General features: G+C 42.0%; 1 protein-coding gene across 2 annotated transcripts in view; it reads left to right on the top strand.

The window, feature by feature from the left end:
• The first annotated feature begins 270 nt into the window (after nucleotides 1-270).
• LOC127645777 (transcription factor E2-alpha-like) overlaps nucleotides 271-25,061 on the top strand; it is a 48,072-nt gene continuing 23,281 nt past the window's right edge. For both annotated transcript variants that reach the window (XM_052129451.1, XM_052129450.1), the window contains exons 1-5: nucleotides 271-803; nucleotides 6,038-6,154; nucleotides 7,775-7,838; nucleotides 23,715-23,782; nucleotides 23,999-24,059. In XM_052129451.1, the coding sequence (XP_051985411.1) occupies nucleotides 6,101-6,154; nucleotides 7,775-7,838; nucleotides 23,715-23,782; nucleotides 23,999-24,059 (247 nt within the window). In that variant the 5' untranslated portion in view covers nucleotides 271-803; nucleotides 6,038-6,100. The remainder of the gene's footprint in view (nucleotides 804-6,037; nucleotides 6,155-7,774; nucleotides 7,839-23,714; nucleotides 23,783-23,998; nucleotides 24,060-25,061) is intronic.

Consider the following 25,061-nt stretch of genomic DNA (forward strand, 5'->3'; position numbering starts at 1 on the left):
TCAAGATTCGATCACTAAATTCGTTTCATGCGTAATATTTTAACCAAACAAACCAAAAAATACACAGTATTCCATGGCTTCCTGTTGCCATTCTTTAAAACGAGGGTAGTGTGTTTCATGGAAGAGAGGTTTGGCTTTAGCGTTTAAGAGTGATTTCATTGGACGTTGAATGTGTCTATCAAACTCTCCTGGAACCCTATTGGTCAGTTGCACGGCTTTATCATTCCATCTCGCACTGTTTCTCAGTCTATCGCGCTTCTGCTCTGGAGAGCGTCGTATGCTTCCGCACGTTGGTCTAGTACGACACAGTTAACAACTAAATTTTCTTTATATCACGTTAAAGTTAGAGACACGGTTGCCTTTCGCATCTAGTATTTAAATAGTGAGGCGATTTTAGTTGCCACAGCGTAAAGAACGCAGTCCTAGTTTTTGGGCGTTTGAAATCGGACACCGCTGTAACGTCTCCCCTCAGCGCGGAGGGATACACTGTTGGGGCTGAACAATGTGGACGGTGCTAAAATGTCTGCTCGGAAGATGAAATGTTGCATTTGTAGAGCTCAGTAGGATTAGAATAGAACTTTAACTGGAGTAATATTTGAGCAGTTGCATCATAACGACTCTTCGAACACGGACTGTTCGAGTTTCCAGGGATATACGGCGCGTTTTGCACGGCTGTTTTGCGGGACCCGAATCACGGAGGGGGCGGGGGTGGGGGAATTTTGTCCCCCAACTTTTCTGTTTTTCCTCACGGACTGAAGCGCGTATCTCTCCCGCTGGATGTCGTATGTTTGAAGCGAGATACGGTAAATATTAACTTTTTATACACGCAAACGTACACTCTTTTGACGCAAACGTGTCTGCTGTAATTAATGAACTTTTGTTGCATGGAGTGTGTGTGTGCGCGCGCGCTCGAGTGAGTTTGTGAGAGTGTGTGTTTTTGTGTGAGTGTGTTTTTGTTAGTTGGTGTTTTGTGAGTGGGTGTTTGTGTGTTTTATGTGTGAGTCTTGAGTGTTTGTGTCCGAGTGTGTGTGTTCGTGTGTGAGAGCGAGAGAGAGTGAGTGTGTGTGGGGGGTTCGAGTCCAGAGGAAACAGGTTCTTTGTTCAATACTGGCAACGATGTCAAGTTTAAAAACCACTTTGTTGCTCCTCTTAGTAAAGTTGTGATGAGTTTAGCTGATGTTTAATAATTTATATGACATTTAATTGCTCTTTGACGAGTATATTTGCACTAATTCAAGTAAATTGAGCTTTTGGAGTTTATAAGTGTCATAATAAAAACTTATTAAAAATAAAATCATCATATGGTTATAGAAGTGTTGAGGTCTTTATCACAGGGATGTTTTGAGTGTTTTTATTTATTTTATTTATCCCTTATATTACTTGGTATGTCCTCGTGGTGGCGCGGTTACTCAGTAAGTCGCCTCCGCTTCTGAGAGCGTCAATCGGCGCATCTGATCACGTGACTCGTTGTGCATGACACCGCGGAGACTCACAGCATGTGGAGGCTCATGCTACTCTCCACGATCCACACACAACTCACCACACGCCCCATTGAGAGGGAGAACCACTAATCACGACCACAAGGCGGTTACCCCAAGTGTCTCTAGCCTCCCTAGCAACCGATCCAATTTGGTTGCTAAGGAGATCTGGCTAGAGTCACTCAGCACGCCCTGGATTCGAATTTTTGATTCCAGGGGTGATCGTCAGCGTCAATACTCTTTGAGATACCCAGACCCCCATGTTTTGGGTGTTCTACATTTGCAAGCCGGTTTGTTTATTAGAGTTACAACTTTTCCTTATTTTTGGAAACACCATTTCCACCTTTTCCTCTCAGTTTCTCCATATATTCAGTATTTTGCGATGCTTTGTGTAGTTGTTGAACCTTATGTCGAGCCTCGTGTGTTTCTTTGTGTTGAGGGTTTGGCCCAGAATTACCATGGTGTATAAAATATATATATATATATATATATATATTATTATTAGGTATTACTGTGGTATATGACCAAATGCCATTAGTTTACCATTGTATGTTAAAAAAGCCACGGTGTTACCATGGACCTTGATGTGAGCATGGTACATGACTTCTTATATATAAAAAAGTAATGATATTATCATGATCTGTGTCCTAAAAGCCTTGGTATTAACAGTGTATATGTCCAAAAACCTGAAACGTACCATCTAAACATGGTATTGCCATGGTACATGTCTAAAAGACCAGGAGTTTACCAGAGTTCATGCCCTAAAATCAATTACCAATTATATTCAAAAAGTCATGGCACCCTTGGTAAATATGAGCAAAGAAGGTTGTGGGAAAAAAAATGTCTTAAATTGTTTATCCTTTTGATCTTTCATTCAAAATATGTACCAAAATATATCCTCTTAATGGATGTAAAACAATTGCAAACACAACACAAGCTTTATAAATATATCTATTTGTCAAATATATGTGTGGCACAATTATTGGCACCCTTTTATTCAATACTTTGTGCATCCTGCCTTTGCCAAGATAACCGCTCTGAGGCTTCTCCTATAATGCCTAATGAGGTTGGAGAACAAATGGCAAGTGATCTGAGACTTTCCTCCATACAGAATCTCTCCGGATCCTTTAAATTCAGAGGTTCATGTTGGTGGACCCTCCTCGTCAGTTCACCCCACTGGTTTTCTATGGGGTTCAGGTCATTGTGTTGATTTTGATGTTTGTTTTGGATTATTGTCCTGCTGGAAGATCCAACCAGGCCCCATTTTAAGCTTTCTGGCAGCAGCCAGGTGTTGGTATATGATAGAGTCCATGATGCCATGTATCCGGACAAGATGTCCAGGACCTCTGGCATAAAAACAGCCCCACAACATTAAAGATCCACCACCATATTTAACCGTGGGCATTGGGTACTACTTCATCTCTGTGTGCGCCAAACCCATCTCTGGTGTTTGCTGCTAAAATGCTCAATTTTTGTTTTATCTGACCATTGAACCTGGTTCCATTTGAAGCTCCATTAGTGTAAAACTGAAGATGCTTGAGTTTGTTGTTGGATGAGAGTAGAGGCTTTTTTCTTGAAACCCTCCTAAACATCTTGTTGTGATGTAGGTTATATCTGATTGTAGTTGTGGAGACTTTCTGACCCCAAGACCCAACTAATTCCTGCAATTCTCCAGCTGTGATCTTTGGAGAATTGTTGGCCACTCGACCCATTCCAGTCCGATTCTTAACATCTCCAGTTGATTGGAACCTCTTAATTATTGCCCTGATGGTGGAAATGGGTGTTTTCAATGCTTAAGCTATTTCCTTACAGCCATTTTCCATTTTGTGAAGCTCAACAACCTTTTGCCGCACATCATAACTTTATTCTTTGGTCTTGCCCATTGTGACGGATGATTAAGGGAATTTGGCTTGTGTGTTACTTCATATTTATACCCCTCTGAAACAGGAAGTTATGGCTGAACAATTTCTTGTGCCTGGTCACCCAGGTGTTCTGAAATATGAATGAGAATATACTTCAGTATATTTTACTCTTACGAATTTCTAGGGGGGCGGGGCAATAATTATGCCACACATATATTTGTTTTTTGATAAAAGTTGTGTTTGATATTCATTAGAAGATACATTTTGAATGAAAGATCAAAAGGATAAATAATAAAGACATATTTTTCACAACCGCCTTTGCTCATATTTACCAAGGGTACCAATATTTTTGGCCACCACTGTATATGTACATACACCATGAATTTACCATTGTAGGATCATAGTATTCCCATGGTATAGGCTATATGTCAAATAACCTAGAACATGTCCTTAAAACATGGTGTTGCCATGGTACATGTTTAAAAGACCTTGATATTTCCAGGTTACATACCCATGGTATTATTTTGTTATATGCCCAAAAAGCTATGGGATTAGCATGATGTTACCATGATATATGTCCAACAACCCAGAACATGTCCTTAAAACATGGTATTGCCATAGTACATGTCTAAAAGACCATGATTTCACCAGAGTGCATGCCCTAAAACAAGGGTGCCCACACTTTTTTGGGTGATGATCTACTTTTAAATGACCAACTCAATAAGATCTATCAATTAAAAAAACACAAAAAATAAGAAAATGCTTGTTGGGACTACTGCGTGTATCACTACGTGGAATTCATCTTCTAATTAATTAAAAAATATATAATAATGTTCAATGTTGATATCATTCAGTTTTAAAACTAAACCCAAAACACCTACAGCACAATAGATTACAATAGTCAGGGCATTTAGCTTATTCTGATGACGAGTAACTATTGACCAGGTGAGGTTTTGTTTATTCAGTTGCCATGACAACTAGGTTTGCGCATACGCGCCTTCCAAGGGCTTCTGAGAACAGAGCGCGAAATTGCGGCGCTACTGCCCGGATTAGCTACTGTCTGATTCCATTCAGTTTTGCCTAATCCGGGCAGTAAGGATGCCCCCTGGCTGCCTCCCTAGGGAGGTGTTTCAGGCACGTCCAGCTGGTAGGAGTCCTCGGGGAAGACCCGGGATTAGGTGGAGATTGCAGCATTTAGTGGTACTGCACGCTGGTACCGGATCGAGCCAGTGCACGGTACTACCAGTACTGCAGAAACACTGGTACCATTACATCATTTTATTTTGGTATCGTCTTGGTACCGAAGTACTGAAGTATAGTTATATATCCAAAAAGCCATTAGATTACCATAGTACCCTGTCAAAAACAAAAAACATGGTAATACTATGGTATTATTGCTACTAGTGTAAATAGTCCTGTGATTATTGTGTGTAGTTAATGTGCAGAGGTGCATGTTTTGAATAGGCCGGTATCATTATTTGCTAGATGCATCGCCATCTTCAATGTTAATGGAATGGTTCACCCAAAAATAATTTAATCCCTCACATATTTTGATGAAGATATGAGGTGTTTGTCAATACAATGCAAGTCAATGGGGTCCTAAACATACATACTGGCAGCATAAATATATACAGCCTAATCCATACGCCTCAAGTGGTTCGATCTTCTGATACGATCGTTTGTGGTGAATAACGGACTAAAATTTCAAAGTGTGTGAACGATCTGCGCTCATGGTTGCGCCGGGGACACTACGGATGCCAACATTTGTTGTTCAAAAGGTCTGTTTCTCACCCAAAATGTGACACGGTCATACTAACATGCATTGCCTGATACTAACATGCATTTGCTGATATTGAACCCCAAAGTTCAATATCAGCTATTGACATTATCGCTTTATATTGATTAGTTGTTGCAGCCCTAATAATATCCATAATTATGTTCCGTGCATGACGTGTTTTTTAATCAATGCTTGCTTGATATTCCATGATGTTTCACATGTTTCAGTATATGTAGCTGTTTGTGCGAGTAGTTGGTTCCTGTTGTCCTAGATGTGTGTTTGTGGGTGGGGTGGTTATTATTGAAGCCCCTGGACTGGAGAGTGCCCGGTGGTCCCCCTCGCTGGTTAACCACGTGAGAGAGCTCAGATGTGGTACATGCTGGGAAAACCCAATATTAAAGCATGCGTGTAATGTTGCTCTGACAGATGTTTTTAGATCATGTTTGATTTACAGGCTGAATGGCATTATTAGAGATGAACGGGCAAAACTTCCTTCGAAAGTGACACAAATACCCCTGAATTTGTACATCTGGAGGCAAAAGTGTCTGTAATGACATTTATACATTATTCAGACAGAGTTGTATACATTATTCATACATTGTTGGTTTACATTTATAGGTAACAGCCTGTCTATTTGCTTATATTGAGAATTTAATTGAAAACATTGAGTAAATCGAATTGTTTGACGCAGAATTGTTTACATATATGCCCCTGAAAACCAACTGCAGAGGGCAAAACGTTTTTTTTATTGTTTTTATCCTTCTGAATGGGGAATTTCAGATATATTTAACAGCTGTAGTTTGTTTTGATTGAGGTTTATAAATGATCTCAAAAGTAAGCTCGTCCATAATGCTCTCTCTCTCTCTCTCTCGCTCTCGCTCTCTCTCTCTCTCTCTCTCTCTCTCTCTCTCTCTCTGCAGGATCATAAACCTGTTTGAGCTTTAGAAAAATCTCAAGTGAGCGAAAGAACACGTACGATCAGGATGGCAACAGCAGGGACCGACATGGAGCTGAACGATCTGCTGGATTTCACTCTTGTAAGTTGAGGAAACTGTTCTGCTGTTTTTAAAAACATGCCAATTATGTCATCAATTACTCACCCTTGTGGCACTCCATATCCGGAGCCTCGTAGCATGTGGAGGCTCATGCTACTCTCCACGATCCACACACAACTCACCACCCATTGAGAGCGAGAACCACTAATCGCGACCACGAGGAGGTTACCCCATGTGACTCTACCCTCCCTAGCAACTGGGCCAATTTGGTTGCTAAGGAGACCTGGCTTCACTCGGCACACCTTGGATTCGATCTCACGACTCCAGGGGTGGTTGTTAGTTCAGTACCGGCTAAGCTACCCAGGCCCCCCATTTTTAATTTTTTTGTGCAAAAATATTCACTGATCCCTTAACCAGGTGGGTTGACGATGTAATGGCATATTGTGATATATTTGTAATTTTTTAATACAAATATAATGAGCATATTTCATGCACATCGCCCAGCCCTAAGAGGGAACAAAACTAATTTATTCACACACATTCAAAGTCATTACCCTGCCGAAGCAGCTAAACTGGGTCCTGGGATGAAAGGTAATAAAACGCCAAAATTAAACCCGCAACAACCCACAATAAGTGATGTATTTGCCCGGACAACTAAATACCCGACTGGTAGCACATGATGGAAAGAATGCACCGATGAAGTTGGTTCGTTGCCAAAGAGATGTTGCCCTTCACAACGGTTCGTTTCCTTTTGAATTTTAAGTTAAAATAAAAAATTAAGTCAAAAGTTTTAAATCAAGCTACCTTGCGTTATTGCGTAGGCTATTGCTTAAATAAAATTACCCCATGGTACCACTCATCCAGCGGTAACACCGGTGTTAGACTGTTTAAACGCACCGGTGTGACAATGACGATATCGTTGCAAGTCTACATTCGACCTTGTATTTAGTAACTAAGGGGGCAAATACTTTTTCACACATGCCCGGTTTGTTTTGGATACAATTGCATAAGTGACTTTTCTATTCAAAACAGCGAGTTATGAGGAAAAATGTGCAGTTTCCATCCTTGACTCAACATTAGTCTAACCATTTGAACCGCTTATGTCCATTATGTCCCGTCCTCTCCACCTTTTGGCTGTCTTAAATGAATGATTTATTGTACAGTGACGATAATGATAACGTGCATTGTATACATAACTTGGCGTTTCTCTGTCGGATGTTTTAAACACGCGTTTGAAGCGTTCGTCTCTATAAAGAGACGAGTCATGTTGCACAACAAACTCCACGTGGAGTCAGTGATTGTTTTATATAACTTATAACTAAGGATGCAGTTATGTGCATAAGTTGACTTAAAATGCGTTATGCAGGGGGCCTGGGTATCTCAGCGAGTATTAACGCTGACTATCACACCTGGAGTCGTGAGTTCGAATCCAGGGCGTGCTGAGTGACTCCAGCCAGGTCTCCTTAGCAACCAAATTGGCCCAGTTGCTAGGGAGGCTAGTCACATGGGGTAACCTCCTCGTGGTCACTATAATGTGGTTCTCGATATAAATCTGTATTGATATCCAGCCCTATTAACGAACTGAATGTATGAGGTGTACAATGAGTGTTAATTTAAGGTGTGTTCCCTCAATGCTGACAATTTTCTTGCTCTCTCGGACAGCTGTTCCCGCATCAGATGTCAAATGGGAAGAGCAGAGGCCCTGTGTTACCCAGCAGTCAGTTTGGTAGGCACTTTGAAATTCTCTCAGTTAAACTAAAGTTACTTTTGTTCCTTCAGCTCCAATTGAGTCCGACACAGAACAACCCAGAAAGAGCCGATGATGATACGGTCACTGATACACATGAAGCCTGTTTGTCATTGCATTCTGTCTCTCTCAGCTGTCGCTGCTCCATCATGACGATGGTGGGGGTTTATGGGAAATGATAGTCGTCCTCTCACCCCCTGTGAACAGTGTCAACAAACATTAAAGCAACACACAAAACAACCCACCACCAGCGCTACACCGTTTCACCGTCTTTTTGGACATTCAAATGTCACCCACTTTTCACTCAAAAGTCAAAACGTTTATGCAAGGGGCCGTTCATGCCAAACGCGTTTTTGCATCTCTATGTTTCTTATTTTATTTTATATAACATGCGATAACCGGACATCTTTGACCACTGCACTACGGTCAGTTTTCTCTTTCAGGTCAACTAGTGTCATGGCGGCGCAACGGTTTGAATCTTCCTGTACAGTATAGACTGTTTACATGTTTAAAGCTAGCTACTTGAATAGCATATCCGGTTTAGTCCGGTTGATATCGCAGTTTATCACTACTTTAGTTGCCGTCTGAACATCCCTTTAGCTCTCTGTTTGAAATTAGATCTGGTGAGCTGTTTTCCACTAAATGGGAACGGTTGGTACCATTGTCTAAACATCAGTCACAGATAAAAGCACAAAAGTTTTTCATCAAAAGGTGACAATGTATGCTGTACAGGCACTCCCAGTGCTATGGCATTGAATGAGAGTTTATGAGTTATGACCGATTTCTGACCTATATCTATCTGGTCAGTGGTTAGATCATGTTAACACAAAAGCTAAAACCACATGCTTGCTTTTTGCCCTTTTTACATGACAATGGATGGTGAGCAAAAGTCCTGCCCAACTTGTCAAGAGCATTTAATAGTTCCATGTTTGATTGCATGTCTGTTTTTCCTGTTTGTGTGGGATTTCTTTGCATCGTGTCTTATGATATCATTGCATGTAACGTTGCACAAGGATGCTGCCCTGTGTTTTAACTTGGATCACAGTCATTTTGATTGCATTGTCACTGGCCACAAAGTTTCATTTACGAAGTACCTGAAAGTGAGAATAAGCAGGATATTTATAACAGCAGAACTCGGGGTTAAAAATTCAGCTAAATGCAAAAAGAGGGCTTTAATAGGAAAGAACTGTTTTCAGGCAGCTACAGGGTTACAGCTAAAACCATTCAGTATTTGGCGTACATCTTGATATTGGTGCATTTACTGCTAAATGGCTTAAAAGGGATATTTAATTTATTTAGTTGTGTTTTTTTCAATAAAAGGAACCATAATGTTTTTCCACTGTTCATTAATTTAGTGGAAAACCTAAATAGGGTCTTTCTTCAACTTTGGGAACTTTCTAGTCCCAGGGGTTGATTTTTATAGATTTTTTTATTATTGTTTTAGTTATTTGAAGGTCTCATTACATTTACATTTATGCATTTGGCAGACGCTTTTATCCAAAGTGACTTACAGAGCCCTTATTACAGGGACAATCCCCCCGGAGCAACCTGGAGTTAAGTGTCTTACTCAAGGACACAATGGTGGTGACTGTGGGGATCAAACCAGCAACCTTCTGATTACCAGTTATGTGCGTTAGCCCACTACACCACCACCACTCCGCATTAAAACTGAATATTGAAACGATTTTACCAGGCATTCATAATACAATTTTGGTACTTTTCAAATGCCTTTTTATGTGGGTTGATTTGACTTTATTTTTGTATTTATTTATTTATGCATTTGGCAGACACTTTTATCCAAAGTGACTTACAGAGCACTTATTACAGGGACAATGCCCCCGGAGCAACCTGGAGTTAAGTGCCTTACTCAAGGACACAATGGTGGTGGCTGTGGGGATCAAACCAGCAACCTTCTGATTACCAGTTATGTGCTTAGACCACTACACCACCACCACTCTAGTTTTAAGCTGCGTTCACACTGCCAGCGACACGCAGCGATTTTCAATGAGAGCTGCCAACTTCCGTCAACACGAGCGACGGTGACCGTTGGCAACCAGATGTGGGCGTGTCCAGCGACTCGACAAAGTTGGGAAATGTTTTACTTTATGCAAATGAGGAGCGACTTTCGGGAGCGACGGCCAATATGAGAGATGTTGGAGCTCATGTGATCCTAATATTTTAATAATAATATTAATTGTAAAGAAACAGTGCTGTTTAGACTCTCTGTACACGCCACTGGCGACCTAACCGCCAGCCACTGGCGACGTGCAGCGACAAAGTAGCTGGCAGTGTGAACACAGCTTTAACCTTGTCCCAGACTTAAGGTGCGTACACACTGCCAGCGACATCGCGCGCGACAGCGACTCCATCCCATTCATTTTCAATGAGAGCACAGCGACTTCCGGCGACACGAGCTTTCGTGACCGTTGGCGACTAGATGTGGGCGTGTCCAGCGACGCGACAAAGTTGAGACAAGTTAAACTTAAATAAAATGAAGAGCGACTAACGGAAGCGACAGCCAATAGGAGAGAAGACGGGAGAGCTCACGTGATCCTTCCCTCTCTCTCTCTCTCTCTCTCTCTCTCTCTCTCTCTCTCTCTCTCAGCTCCTGCAGTAACGGAAAGATGGATGAAAGGCTAATTCTTGCTGTTAGCAATTTTCCAGTGCTCTATGATATGGATATGGTATATGCAGCTCTTGCACCAGCTGGTGGTACTCGCCGTGCTGACTCCGACATTTAATGATTTTGTGGACCCAGACAGACCAGCGTTTGCGTTTTCGCCGCAGATAAACAGTCGCTATGGCAAAGAGCACGCCTTGTTTCTAATTCATCTTTGATATAAAGCATTTCATGTACTGATTCCATTTATATTTAGTCTTTTCCCTCCAAAATGTTTGTTTTTAGCGCCAAGAAAAGAGATTTGCTGTCAAGAGCAATGGAATGTCATTTATAAACGTTACTAGGCAACCAGTAGTGGGAACGCCCACTAGCGACTTCACCGCCAGCCACTGGCGTCCTGCAGCGACAAAGTCTCTGGCAGTGTGTACGCACCTTTAAACAGAAATGATGCCAAATGTATTTTCTCAATGTTCTGCGGACCCCCTAGCACACCCTTGCGGCCTCCTTGAAAACCCTGAGTGAAATAAACAAGCATAATTTCAATATTTATTGTGTAAAAATGATTTCTATTAATTTGTGTGAAAATATAGTTTATTTGTGTGCATTTAGGATGCATGAATGTATCATGCTAAATATCTCCCTGTCTTAACTCCAAGATAAGACCAATATTATGCACTTTCAACAGATGTTGCATGTTGGTTTGCATGCTCTATTAAAAGAATGGGAAAGTTTATGAGTCACAGAAAGTTAGTAATTATTTTTTGGATCCTGTATCATGTTTGTTTCGGACAGTATCCTGTGTGACATGCCATTTTGATATGTTTATGTGTCTGGGACCCTTGTAGGCCGTGACTCACATCTGACTCGTGTTCAGTTCCAGTGTTTCTCCTGTCATAATTATAGCTCTTGAGTCTTTGTGTGTGAATCACCTCACCTGATGAGCTCACCGACTCGCTCACGGTCCCCTGGAGGCGGAAACTCTTGCACGATTGTTTACAGCCTCTATTGTGGCATATAATTAGCACGTCTGTACGAGCTGGTAGCGTGGAGATCAGCATGACTCAACACAACGTTAGACTCATGATTCACCTGCTCGTAAACGGAGAACGAGTGGTGGCCTGCACCAAGGCATGGGTGATATCAGGATTTGTTTGGCTGACGATACAAAATAAAAATAATTCTTGAATATTGTGTGTTGATTTTAATTTAAATGTTTCGTCAAGTAGACTCGTTTTGAACCTGCTCCTTGTCATATCTCACAATAGGGCTGCATGATTTAGAGGTAGAACGATATACAGTGCTGTGAAAAAGTATTTGCCCCATCCTGATTCCTTCTGTATTTGTGTGCATCTCATAATTAATAGTTTCAATTATTCAAACAAAATGTAACATAAAAAAAAATACAGTTTTTAAATGATGATGTTATTTATTGAAGCAAAAAAGTTATCCAATACCAACTGCGCCTGTATGAAAAAGTATTTGCCCCCTTAGTAACTAAATCCCCAAATCTATGAAGCTGCATTCATAATGGGGTTCCGCTGGACTAGACACACCCAGACCCGATTACTGTCAACCCGGTTCAATCACATCAACACTTAAATATAACTTTTACAGCAGCATAGGGTTGGGCGATGTCCCCTAAATTGGCAGTTGACGATGTTGACAGTAAAACATCGCGATGGACGATGATATCGTCGGGGGGGGGGTATATAATTTCATATAATTTTCAAAAATTATATGAAAAATTATAATTTCGTTATTTTACCAACCCAACTAATGACTCGCTGGCTTTTATCAGTAGGTTGCACGCACACGGGAAGCATTTTTTTTTTTAGCTTTCACTTAAGAAGTGTTGTGCACTATTTATTTTAATATATATCTTTACATAAATACTATTTTCCACTTAAAAACTATAATTTCAGTTATTTTACTCACTGATGAGCAAAAGGTCGTGGCAGAAATGACCATGTACCTGCAGGAAATGGCCATTGATGGGGAAGAGGACCCGCTGACTTGGTGGAAAACGAACGACAAAAGGTTTCCGTTCATGGCAAGATTAGCACGGAAATATCTGTGTGCTACCAGTACTCCATCAGAGCGGGTCTTCAGCACAGCGGGTAGTGTAGTTACTCCAATCCGCAGCTTATTAAAACCAGATAAAGTGAATATGTTGGTATTTCTGGCCAGAAACATTTTAAACATGGTCTATGGTGAAAGATATTAGACTTCTTTACGCATTTTTCGCCATCCGTTGCGGAGCTATTCGATTTTGCATATTATTTTTTAAACGTTCATTTGTGTAGTTCATATGACCACTTTACAATATTTCAATAACATAATTTATTTTGTAGCCTGTGCTGAAGTTAATTGTGCTGCTAATTATAAGTGAAATGTTAATGCCGAGTTTCGGTCTGAGTGTTGTTCCGTTTTCTAGTTCTTTATTTGTTGTTCTTCTATGTTTTAATAAATGTGTGTTATTCATATTCACCTTGTTTCTTTCATTTGATTTGACATTATGGATTTATGGCCAAGGAAATTTTTCTTTAAAAGTATTAACCAGACAAAAGTTATTTGACGTTCAGCTGGTCTGGGTTTATCTTAAACTGCCGCTTCAGTGTATACAAGAGCTATGTGACAATGAGCAAGATTTTCTGAGACACTACAACTACTAATAATTCATTAATAAAGGCTATTTTCTTGTAGCCTACAACATAAAATATTTTAATCTAAATGTACAGTGTAAGACATGTAAAAAAAATGACAAGAAGCTAACAATGTCAAGATCAATATTTGTGTAGCCTGCCTGACACGGTATTTTCACAGACTAACACGTCACGTCTCCGGCATATACTACAGTATTTAAAATAGCATATATGCATTAGTTATATTCTCAATTTAATTTACAGAGCAATCCCTGCAAAGTTTTTAGGTTAACTATAGAAGAGACTAGGATTAGTGAGTCACACTAGCAAGACTCGCATAAGGGGGCGTGGCATCACGATGGTGGCTCTACATCGTGATGTTGGTCAGCCATCACGATGGACGATGATCTCGTCCATCGGCACAACCCTACAGCAGCATGAAGTTGACTAAAAGGTCTCACCCAGTCGCACACTATGCCAAGGTCAAAAGAAATTACAGAAATTAGGAAAAAGTTGATTGACATGCATCAGTCTGGGAAGGGTTAAAAGCTATTTCAAAGGCTCTGGGACTCCAAAGAACCCCAGTGAAACATTGTCTCCAAATGGAGAACACTTGACACAGTAGGGAACCATCCCAGAAGTGGCCGTCCTTCCATAATTCCTCCCAGAGCACAGCAACGATTCATCCAGGAAGTCACAAAGCCAAGGACGACATCCGAGGAACTGCAGGCGTCTCTCGCATCACTAAAGGTCACTGTTCATGACCCCACTATCAGAAATACACCGGGCAAAAATGCCATCCATGGAAGAGTGGCGAGGAGAAATCCACTGAAGAACGTTAAGACTCGTCTAACCTTTGCCGAAACACACCCTGATGATCCTCAAATCTTTTGGGAGAATGTTCTGTGGACTGACGAGTCGGAAGTTGAACTGTTTGGAAGACAGGCGTCCCGTTACATCTGGCATAAATCAAACACAGAATTCCACAAAAAGAGCATCATATGCATGCTGGTGGTCGTGTGATGATGTGGGGATGTTTTGCAATAATTGATGGAAACATGAGTTCTGCTCTACCTGAAAATCCTAAAGGAGAACGTCCCGTCATCAGTCCCTGAGTTGAAGCTCAAGCACAACTAATGATCCAAAGCACAGGAGTAAGTCCACCTCTGAATGACTCAAAAGAAGCTAAATGAAAGTTTTGGAGTGGCCTAGTCAAAGTCCTGATTGAACCCGATTGAGATGCTGTGGCAGGACCTTAAACGGGCAGTTCATGCTCAAACTCTCCCATGTGTCTGAACTAAAGCAGTTCTGGAAAGAAGAGTGGGTCAGAATTCCCCCACAGCGTTGTGAACGACTGATCTCCAGTTATCAGAAGCGTTTGATGCAGCTGCTGCTGCTAAAGGTGGCACAACCAGCTGTTACGTTTAAGGGGGCAGTTAGTTTTTCACATGGGTGATACAGGTGTTGGATAACTGTTTTGCTTCAGTGAAAAGTTTTATTTGAAAACTGTATGTTGTGTGACTCAGGTTGCCTTTTTGTTTAATTTTAAATCTCGTTTGAAGATCTAAAACAATTTAGTTTGAAAAATAAACAAAAGTAGAAGAAATCAGGAAAAAAAATTGTAATTGCCTAGAATTTCCCTTGATTTTGCATTTGCAACCATTTCCATTAATATTGTTTACAGAATAATGTAAACAACTATTTTGCATGAAATACAATAGTGACATTCAAATTTTGCATTAATTAGACACAGAAATTGAGTAACACAACAATGTTTTGCAAGTATTGACGCTGACTATCACACCTGGAGTCGTGAATTTGAATCCAGGGTGGCTGAGTGACTCCAGCCTGGTCTCCTAAGCAACCAAATTGGCCCAGTTGCTAGGGAGGGTAGAGTCACATGGGGTATCCATATTGGCCCGGTTGCTAGGGAGGGTAGAGTCACATGGGGTATCCATATTGGCCCGGTTGCTAGGGAGGGTAGAGTCACATGGGGTAGCCATATTGGCCTGGTTGCTAGGGAGGGTAGTCACATGGGGTAACCAAATTGGCCCGGTTGCTAGGGAGGGTAGAGTCACATGGGGTAACCAAATTTTCCCGGTTGCTAGGGAGGGTAGTCACATTGGGTAACCAAATTGGCCAGGTTGGTAGGGAGGGTAGTCACATTGGGTAACCAAATTTGCCCGGTTGCTAGGGAGGGTAGAGTCACATGGGGTAACCAAATTTTCCCGGTTGCTAGGGAGGGTAGTCACATTGGGTAACCAAACTGGCCCGGTTGCTAGGGAGGGTAGTCACATTGGGTAACCAAATTGGCCCGGTTGCTAGGTAGGGTAGTCACATTGGGTAACCAAATTGGCCCGGTTGCTAGGTAGGGTAGTCACATTGGGTAACCAAATTGGCCCGGTTGCTACGGAGGGTAGAGTCACGTGGGGTAACCTCCTCGTGGTCGCTATAATGTGGCTCTGGCTCGGTGTGGCATGTGATGAGTTGTGCGTGGATACCGCAGAGAGTTGTGACGGCGCCACACGCTCTAGGTCAAGCCACGTGGTAAGATGCGCGGATTGGCGGTCTCAGACGTGGAGGCAACTGAGATTCGTCCTCCACCACACGGATCGAGTCCCTACGCCACCACGAGGACTTTGAGGTCATTGGGAATTGGCCGTTCCAAATTGGGGAGAAAAGGGAAGAAAATCCCCTCAAAAATCTAAAACGTTTTCGATTAATTGCACTGTCCAAGCTCACGAGTAGAACGTAAGAGCGTTAAGAGGACGGTATTTTAATTGCGTTCCAAAATTGCGTTCACACATTCCAAAATTGTTGCCATTTTTATTCACGTCTATGAATCAATTCTTTCCATTTGGTTCAAAAAAAATTTTTCTTATTATTATTTGGCATGTTAAATGTTTTCGTTAAAAACTTTTAAAGTTTTTCAGGTTTTTATTTTATTTTTTTAAAGCTCACTATATTAGTAATAATGAGGAATGAGTTGGTGTGTCCAACCTTTTGACTGGTCGTGTATATTGCCCAACCGTCCCTGCTTGTGAAACGTGGTGTACATAAAGCGTGGTTGTGATTTGGAGAGCACAAGGTCTCTGGCCTCTACGGAGGAGGTCGGATGGATCAGCTGTAATCATTAGACGTTCAAACACACAGCAGACGCTTTTTATTGCACCCGCAGAGCAAAGTTTTGTTTATTCAGGTGCATAGGGGAATGTCTCATAGCTGCAGTTGCTTCGTTTTAATGTTAGAGGTTTTTATGTTGGTCTGGAGAAGGAAAATGGCTTTTTTTTTCTCACTTCTCACCCACTAATCACCAGATCTGTAAAATGGAGTGAATATTCAGTGCTTATGAATATGGATCGCATCTATTTTTGAGGGTTTTATTCATACTGCGCTGATATGCCATCACCCTCCTGTTGTTTCTCACGCAGTATTTCACAGTAATAGCTGTCTTTCATCTCTGTCTTTCTGTTTCTGTAAATATCAGTCTCACTTCTCTTATACCTGAAACATTTTCAGAGTCGGCATGAAGTCAAGCTTGTCTTAAAGACGCAGTTCACACTAAAATATAAATTCTGGCATTTACTCAAGTTGTGCTAAATCTGTATAACTTTCTTCCACAGTACAGAAATGTAAAGTTTTTTTCGCCATACATCAAAAGCCCCCCCCTCCCCTTAACTCTTTCCCCGCCAGCGTTTTTTAAAAAAAAGTTGCCAGCCACCGCCAGGGTTTTGGACAATTTTCGCTAAACTTTAATGGCCTGCAGAATATTTTCTTCCATGGATATATGAATATGCTATATATCAAAATAAAGATCTGGGCCTCTGCTTTTAGGCAAAAAAAACAATTTTATTTAATCTTCATTTGTTCTTTTTTTATTGCGACTTGAACAGAGGTCGGTTTTGTCAAAAAAAACAACATTTCAGACAAAAAGCTGATAAAAAGGCATGTTTATGTCTGATATTTTGAGCTTCTTGATACTCCACTTCTTCATGTTTGAGACGATCGCAGTCTGTTTCTTTGATCAAAGAGTTGCGTACTCTTTCAAAACATGCGCAGGGGTCTTCCTTACCGTATAGCACCTAAAACACGGACACCCGGAAAATTCTGTGTTTGGCGGGGAAAGAGTTAAGACCACAGTAGAGGCGGCACAAATGTAATTGATATGACTTGTGCACTATTTTCCAAGATGAAGGCATACGATCACTTGAATTGACTAAAACGTAACATTTTCGTCCATAACGTCAAACCTCATTGTCTTTATGTTTGGCCAGGAGATACGACAGAACCAATGAGGTTTGATGTTACTGACGTATATGCCATATTTTATTTTCAACTTCTCCTTTAATACACATTCCTGGACTTCTTAATAATGGGATAGTTCACCCAAATATAATAATTCTTCTCGCCCGCATGATATCCCAGTTGTGCATGACGTTCTTTCTTCAGCAGAACACATTTGAAGAAAAATAGTCAAATATCTCAGCTCAGTAGGTCCTTAAAATGAAAATGGTGTTTTTTTTTAAGCTCCAAAAATCATCCATATGATTCCAGTGGTTAAATTAAAGTCTTCTGAAGTAAAACTATCGCTTTTGGATTTTCTCCCCAATTCGGAACGCCCAATTCCCAATGCGCTCCAAGTCCTCGTGGCGGCGTAGTGACTCGCCTCAATCCGTGTGGCGGACGATGAATCTCAGTTGCCTCCGCGTCTCAAGTCAAGTCAAGTCAAGTCAAGTCAAGTGGTTTTTATTGTCGTTTCAACCATATACAGTTAGTACAGTACACAGCAAAACGAGACAACGTTCCTCCAGGACCATGGTGCTACATAAAAACAACAAAGGACCAACATAGGACCACATGAGACTACACAACGAAATAAAATACCTATATAAACTACCTATATAAAGTGCACGTGCAAACATGTGCAAAAAGTACAGGACAGTACAACAAATTACTGACAATGAACAGGACAATAGACAGTGCAGCGCCGACCAGTACTCAGTAGTGCAAAAAGATGACAGTTTCTAAAAATGTAAACATAACATACTATGAGATAGTGTTCTATGCACATAGCAGTTATTGAGGTAGCAGACAGTTATAAGTGACAGTTATTAAAGTGCAACTCAGGACACGTGTGTGTGTGTCAAACCAGTCTCTGAGTATTGAGGAGCCTGATGGCTTGGGGGAAGAAGCTGTTACACAGTCTGGCCGTGAGGGCCCGAATGCTTCGGTACCTCTTGCCAGACGGGAGGAGGGTAAAGAGTTTGTGTGAGGGGTGTGTGGGGTCGTCCACAATGCTGGTTGCTTTGCGGATACAGTGTTTTTTGTAAATGTCTTTGATGGAGGGAAGAGAGACCCCAATGATCTTCTCAGCTGTCCTCACTATCCTCTGCAGGGCTTTGCGGTCCGAAACGGTGCAAGTCCCAAACCAGGCAGTGATGCAGCTGCTCAGGATGATCTCAATAGTCCCTCTATAGAATGTAGTGAGGATGGGGGTTGGGAGATGTGCTTTCCTCAGCCTTCGAAGAAAGTAGAGACGCTGCTGGGCTTTCTTGGTGATAGAGCTGGTGTTGAGGGACCAGGTGAGGTTCTCCGCCAAGTGAACACCAAGGAATTTGGTGCTCTTGACGATCTCCACAGAGGAGCCATCGATATTCAGCGGAGTGTGTTCACCTTGTGCTCTCCTAAAGTCAACAACCATCTCTTTTGTTTTGTCGACATTCAGGGACAGGTTGTTGGCTCTACACCAGTTCGTCAGCCGCTGCACCTCCTCTCTGTATTGACTGTCTGAGACCGTCAATCCCGCATCTAATCACGTGACTTGTTGAGCGCGTTACCGTGGAGACGTAGCGCATTCGCGCACAACTCGCCACGTGCCCCACCGAGAGCGGGAACCACTAATCGCCACCGAGGAGGTTACCCCGTGTGACTCTACCCTCCCTAGCAACCGGGCCAATTTGGTTGCTAAGGAGACCTGGCTGGAGTCACTCAGCACGCCTTGGCGACAAACATACAAATGCAGATCTAAACCAAAACCAGTGAAGCTTCTGTACAGCGTTCCTTCCATTTAGTAAACCGAGCTGCTCTGCCGGGTGTGTCGCACGTGTGTCAGTGCTCATGCCAACGCGGTTATGTCACATGTGCATGCAACGGCTGACAGGAAGTGATGATTAATAGTATAAAAGCGGCTTTCTATCTGCGTCCCTTTAAAAGTCATTGATTTAACCGTTGGAGTCGTATGGATGACATTTAAACTGACTGTCTGATTTTTGGAACTTCAAAGGTCGGCTCACCATCCACTTGCATTTTAAGGACCTACTGAGCTGGGATATTTTACTGTTTTACTTCAAATTTGTTCTGCTGACGAAAGAAAGTCATGCTCATCTGGGATATCATGAGGGGGAGGGAATGATGAGGGAATTTCCATTTTTGGGTGTACTGTCCCTTTAACAATTCATTAAGTGCGTGTTAATCCAAAGATTGTTTTGGTCACACTTTATATTAGGTAGCCTTAACTACTGTGTACTACATTTAAATACATACAATACTATGTATTGTATGTATTGTAGTTACACATTAAATACTATGTATTTAATGTGTAACTACATGTTCTGTAAAATTCAGGGGTGTCCTGAGAGAACATTTAGAAAACATTTGTATATTTTCATTAAAGTGAGAGACTAGTCGTCCAACTAGTAATTTTAGTCTTTCCTTATCCATTACAGACATCTAATTAATAAAAAAAAAATGTTATGATCTAAAAGGTGCTTTGAAACCACGTTAACTCATGCGGCGCTTCATGTCTACACACATGCAGGGAAAAGAGGCCTCGCGTGCGGAGCGGGACAGGACAGAAATGATGCATGTTTGGTGCTAGAGAACAATATTCAAGATTACAGCGCAGAAAGATCAGAGCTGTCGTCCACATCACTGTTGTTCTGTCACGCTCTTCACTAGAGACGATGAGCGGATGCAACCGTTGTCATGAAGTCTTGCGGTGCGGATGGAATCAATCCGATGTCTGACATAGCCTAATCGTTAGCAAGGAAGCTAGCATTAGCAAGTTCATCCAGTCTGACCCTACGTTACCACTGGCGCGTTGTGAGCGAAGCTGAGAGCGTTTTCAATTCAGTCCTATGAAAGCCGAGCGTCACGCTCGCAAGGTGGATCATAGCATTGGCAGCGGTAGCTCTCCCCTAGCGCTGTGAGCGCTCTCCCCTAGCGCTGTGAGCGGATTTAGTCCGCCCCAGTGGAAACGCAGCCTGAGAAAGCCGAACTGCTTGTGTTTTAGCGACACGCAGTAAATATCGTAAATCCCTCAAAAGCTCATCATACATTTTCTTTATCGTGATATATATCGATATAGTTGTATCGCCCAGCCCTAGTTTAGGAGTAAGGGTAGGGTTAGAGTTGTGTAACTACAACAGTGTAACTACAAATGTAATTAAATGCAAGTACTTTAAATGTAATTTCAATGCATCAACATGTATGCACATAATGAGTACATTGTATCAAATGGTTAAGTAATTAGATTTCACTTTCATTATTGATACTTTTGTATATTTGCAATTGACATTTCTCCTGACACCACCATTCCTAGATTGCCGAAGTGCATTCTTGATATTTCTGTGTATGTACTGTGTGCGTCTAACGTTTCAACCTTAACGAGACAACTTTCAAAGTATTCTCTTTTGACCGCGAGGCTGAAAAGACTCGTTCTACGCATAAGCGCTTCGACTGTTTATTAGCAGTCTATGGCTGGCGTACTGTGCTGATGGCAAATTGAGATTCATGCGGAGAACCAAAGTGCACTTTGGCCTTTAGAGAGCACCATAATGTTGCCTTTAAATGCTATATATGTAGGCAGCTCACTAGATTTTGTAACAGAACCTCCATGTTGATTTGACTACAGGAATTCCAGGTATTGTTGATGGTTTGGATCATAGACCGTAAAAAAAGATGGACGACGCCCCTTCGCTCTTTTCCATTGGTGAGAACTGAAGCCGCCAGTGTCCCGATATGGCGCTGATGTCTTGGGACTTGAGTCTGCGCAGTTGCGATTTCGGGACCAGACCTGCGCAGTAGTGAGCAGGAAGTAAAGCCGCGAAATCAAGGCCCCGCCCTCACTCTCGCTGAATCAATCGCAAGCACACGCCCCTGCACTTTTGACTTTTGACTTATGACGGTGTGAAATAATTAATTATAGAAATTTAGATATTAAATTTAAAGCTCCAATCTCCTCAGTCCTCCGAAGATCCCGAAAAAAAGTCTGTTGGTGCTTCAGTGTCTACTTCGCTCAGAGAACCTGTCAATCACAGCTGTCAATCATGATGTCACAGCACCGTTTTTATAGCATCAAATAACTAAAAACAAACTTATTTTGAAAACAAACACTTGAAATGACATCAACGTGATAGAAACGACAGTAAATGACAGAAACTATCCTTGGAAAAAAGATATGTGAAGTGTAATTTAATTGTTTAGTTGGTCTCACGTCCCGTTGAATAACATGGGGAGGCGGGGCTTATGACCTATACTAGGACCAGCCACCGGGGGGCGATCGAGACGTTTTGGCTTCACTTCTGAGGGCTTGTGCGGCACACTTGGTTTGGATGAATAAGCTGCTTGTTGTGAACTTTCGAACCTCACTGTGTAGCAGAGCGACTGTAGAGCTTAAATGAGGCTCCGTCAGTGGTGTGTGTTGTTATTGTGCCTTGTCTGTTTATTGAATTTGCTGACATAAGCCAGTGACCACCCCCCATCTCGCCAACATTTGTCGCGGCAATGGCTCTAGAGTCGTAATTCACTCGTCCGCTCCACTTATGCTCCGCTCTTCTGCCGGTGCTGTCATGAGCGCCCCCCCTTCCCCCCTTTTAATTAGACAACAAAACAAAAAAATGTGAATATTCATAAACAGAGTTCTCATTAATATGCACAATTATGCAAATGAGCACACAACTGCGGCTCTTCTCTCCAGAGATGTTTGTGAGCGTTTGGGGGGGTTCGGGAAATTTCTGCACCATCAATCTTTAAAATTCGGCATCTTTCCAGTCCAGTGTGCTTTGAGTTGTAGCGCAAACATTGATGTGAATATAAGACAGGTTTGCATTGCTCACCTCAAGTGTCAACTCGCATGTCAACTGGTAATTTAGAGAAGATGTACATCTTTAAAATAATAAAAATAATTTACAAATGCTTGACCGCCCAGCTTTAGTTTGCTTATGATAACTAGCAAGTTCAATTAATCTCAGTATCTTTAGTCTTATGAGTGTTATTATCGTGACATTTTATCTTGTACAAGATAAATGTTTTAATGTTATGATTGATAATCAATATGATGGATGATTCCAGATATGGGGACTCGGGTCACATTTTAATTGACTTCAGACTCGACCTGAGAATATATACTTCAGCTTTAAGAGGATGTATTCAATGTGCTTACTAACATTAAATTGAGAATGAATGTATCTTTTAAATGAACTGAAAAGATGCATTAACCTGAGAGTCAACACTGCATAAAGGCTTGGGTACACTTTGTTTTTCTGTGTTTCCGATCAACCGTGTTGCTTTTCAGAGTATAGCCTTTTGCACGGAGCGATCAGCAACGCAGACAATAGAAGAATGCTTTGGCCTGAGGATGTTAATACTTGCTTGGATCTTGAATACAAGCATATTTTGTCAATGGCACTTGAAATATTTTCACTTGTTTAACAGTTAGACCAGAAATGCCTCTTCAAGATGCTTTCTCTGAAACAATTTAACAAATCTTAAGCAGAGTAGCTCCTCAAGTAAAATATACCTTATCTTAAATGATCCATTTTGATTGGAAATTAAGTAAAAATATATGCATTAAGAACAAATTTTGTTGTGCGACTTGGAGGACAAATCTCAGTTGCCTCCACGTCTGAGACCCTCAATCCACGCATCTTATAACGTGGCTTGTTGAGCGTGTTACAGTTGAGATGTGGTGCACGTGGAGGCTTCACGCCATAACTTGCCATGCACCGAGAGCGACCACATCATATGGCTCGCTGTGCATGACACCACGGAGACTCACAGCATATGGAGGCTCATGCTACTCTCCACGATCCACACACAACTTACCACACGCCCCATTGAGAGAACCACTAATCACCACCACGAGGAGGTTACCCCATGTGACTCTACCCTCCCTAGCAACCGGGCCAATTTGGTTGCTAAGGAGACCTGGCTAGAGTCACTCGGCACACCTTGGATTCAATCTCACGACCCAGCCCTAAGAAGGAATAAAGCGAATTTATTCACACACATTCAAAGTCGTTACCCTGCCGAAGCAGCAACACTGGGTCCTGGGATGAAAGGTAATAAAAGAACCACATTATAGTGACCACGAGGAGTTTACCCCATGTGACTGTACCCTCCCTAGCCACCGGGCCAATTTGGTTGCTAAGGAGACCTGGCTGGAGTCACTCCGCACACCCTGGTGTTCGAACTCGTGAACTCAAGGAGTGGTAGTGTGAATGGGTGAATGAGTCAACAGTGTAAAGCGCTTTGAACCCACTAACAAAAATTGTGTAACAGAAGTGTAATTAATTATGTTTGTTTGTGTTTCAGGACTAGATGAGAGAAGCGGGTCAGGCCCTTGGGCTCCAGGAGAACCAAACAGTCCGTCCTACACACGGGTCAGTACACACACATACCCGCTTGTATTATAATATACATTTTATCATATAAATTCCAAGAATAAACCCCATATTTTCTAAAATACATTTTAATGTTTTGGAGCATTTCACTTTTTCAACCTAACTTTTCGTTGGAATATTTTTTTTTTTTTTTTCAGCACTTAACCACTTTAAATTTTGTTTTATGATCTTGTGTAATGTTGTTTGTATGTTTAGGTATATGGAGACAGCACTCATTACAGTGAGCATGATGGCATGTACAACGTAGGAATTGACGGTAAGTTAAAGCAGCACAACATTCACATAAAGGCTCTTGTGCATTTTGTCCTTTTATTTACTTGTAATTATTAAGCAGACGCAACTTAATGGAATCGCACAGGAGCTGCACAGGATTTCTGTCAACGAAGCTCCACATGGGATGTTAAGGGGGAGGGTTAATCCTCAGGGGCCCGGCCTCTCGTGGGGGTTTAAAGCAGGGTGGCCCTCAAACCCCCACCCCAGAAAGAGCAGGATGGGGCTACTTAATTACCACTTAGGTGTTTATAATGGGACCATTTTTTGTTTGTGCTCAGTCTTAAACCATAAACACTTTAAGGCCCAGACACACCAAACCGTCATCAAAGAACTAGCGGCGACTGTGTTGTCGCCTCATGTTGCCTGCATCTGGACCAAAAAGTTGCTCTTGAACACACCGCAAAGACAACACCCAACGGCCAACTAGCACGTACGTTCTGCGCTTGCGTGAGAGGAAATATCTCTCCATACCAGCAGGTGGCAGTAGTCTGTATTTGTCATTCATATAGTCCTATATTGGGCGGCTGTGGCTCAGGTGGTAGAGCGGGTCGGCCACTAATCGCAGGATGGGTGGTTCGAATCCCGGCCCACACGAATCCACATGCCGAAGTATCCTTGGGCAAGACACTGAACCCCAAGTTGCTCCCAATGTCAGGCTAGCGCCTTACATGGCAGCTCTACCGCCATTGGTGTATGAATGGGTGAACGTGTCACAGTTCGTCACTTCCGTTTTTCTTCTTACACTCTGGTTCGGTTAGCTGAACAGCCAATCAGACTGATCGTTCTCACCGACGTGCTCCGATGCCAATTCAACATGCTCAATCGGCCGAAAAGCCACCGACGGGGGTCCAACTAGTGCCAATGGTGCGGAACACAACACAAAAACTAGGCCGACCGACACTCAACGAACGGCTCGACATTGGCCGACCATCAGCTTGGCGTGTCACATCCTTTAGCCAGTCGAGCGGACGCAGACAGATGGAGT

The sequence above is a fragment of the Xyrauchen texanus genome, chromosome 6 (genome assembly GCF_025860055.1).
Source record: "Xyrauchen texanus isolate HMW12.3.18 chromosome 6, RBS_HiC_50CHRs, whole genome shotgun sequence".
NCBI classification, from domain to species: domain Eukaryota; kingdom Metazoa; phylum Chordata; class Actinopteri; order Cypriniformes; family Catostomidae; genus Xyrauchen; species Xyrauchen texanus.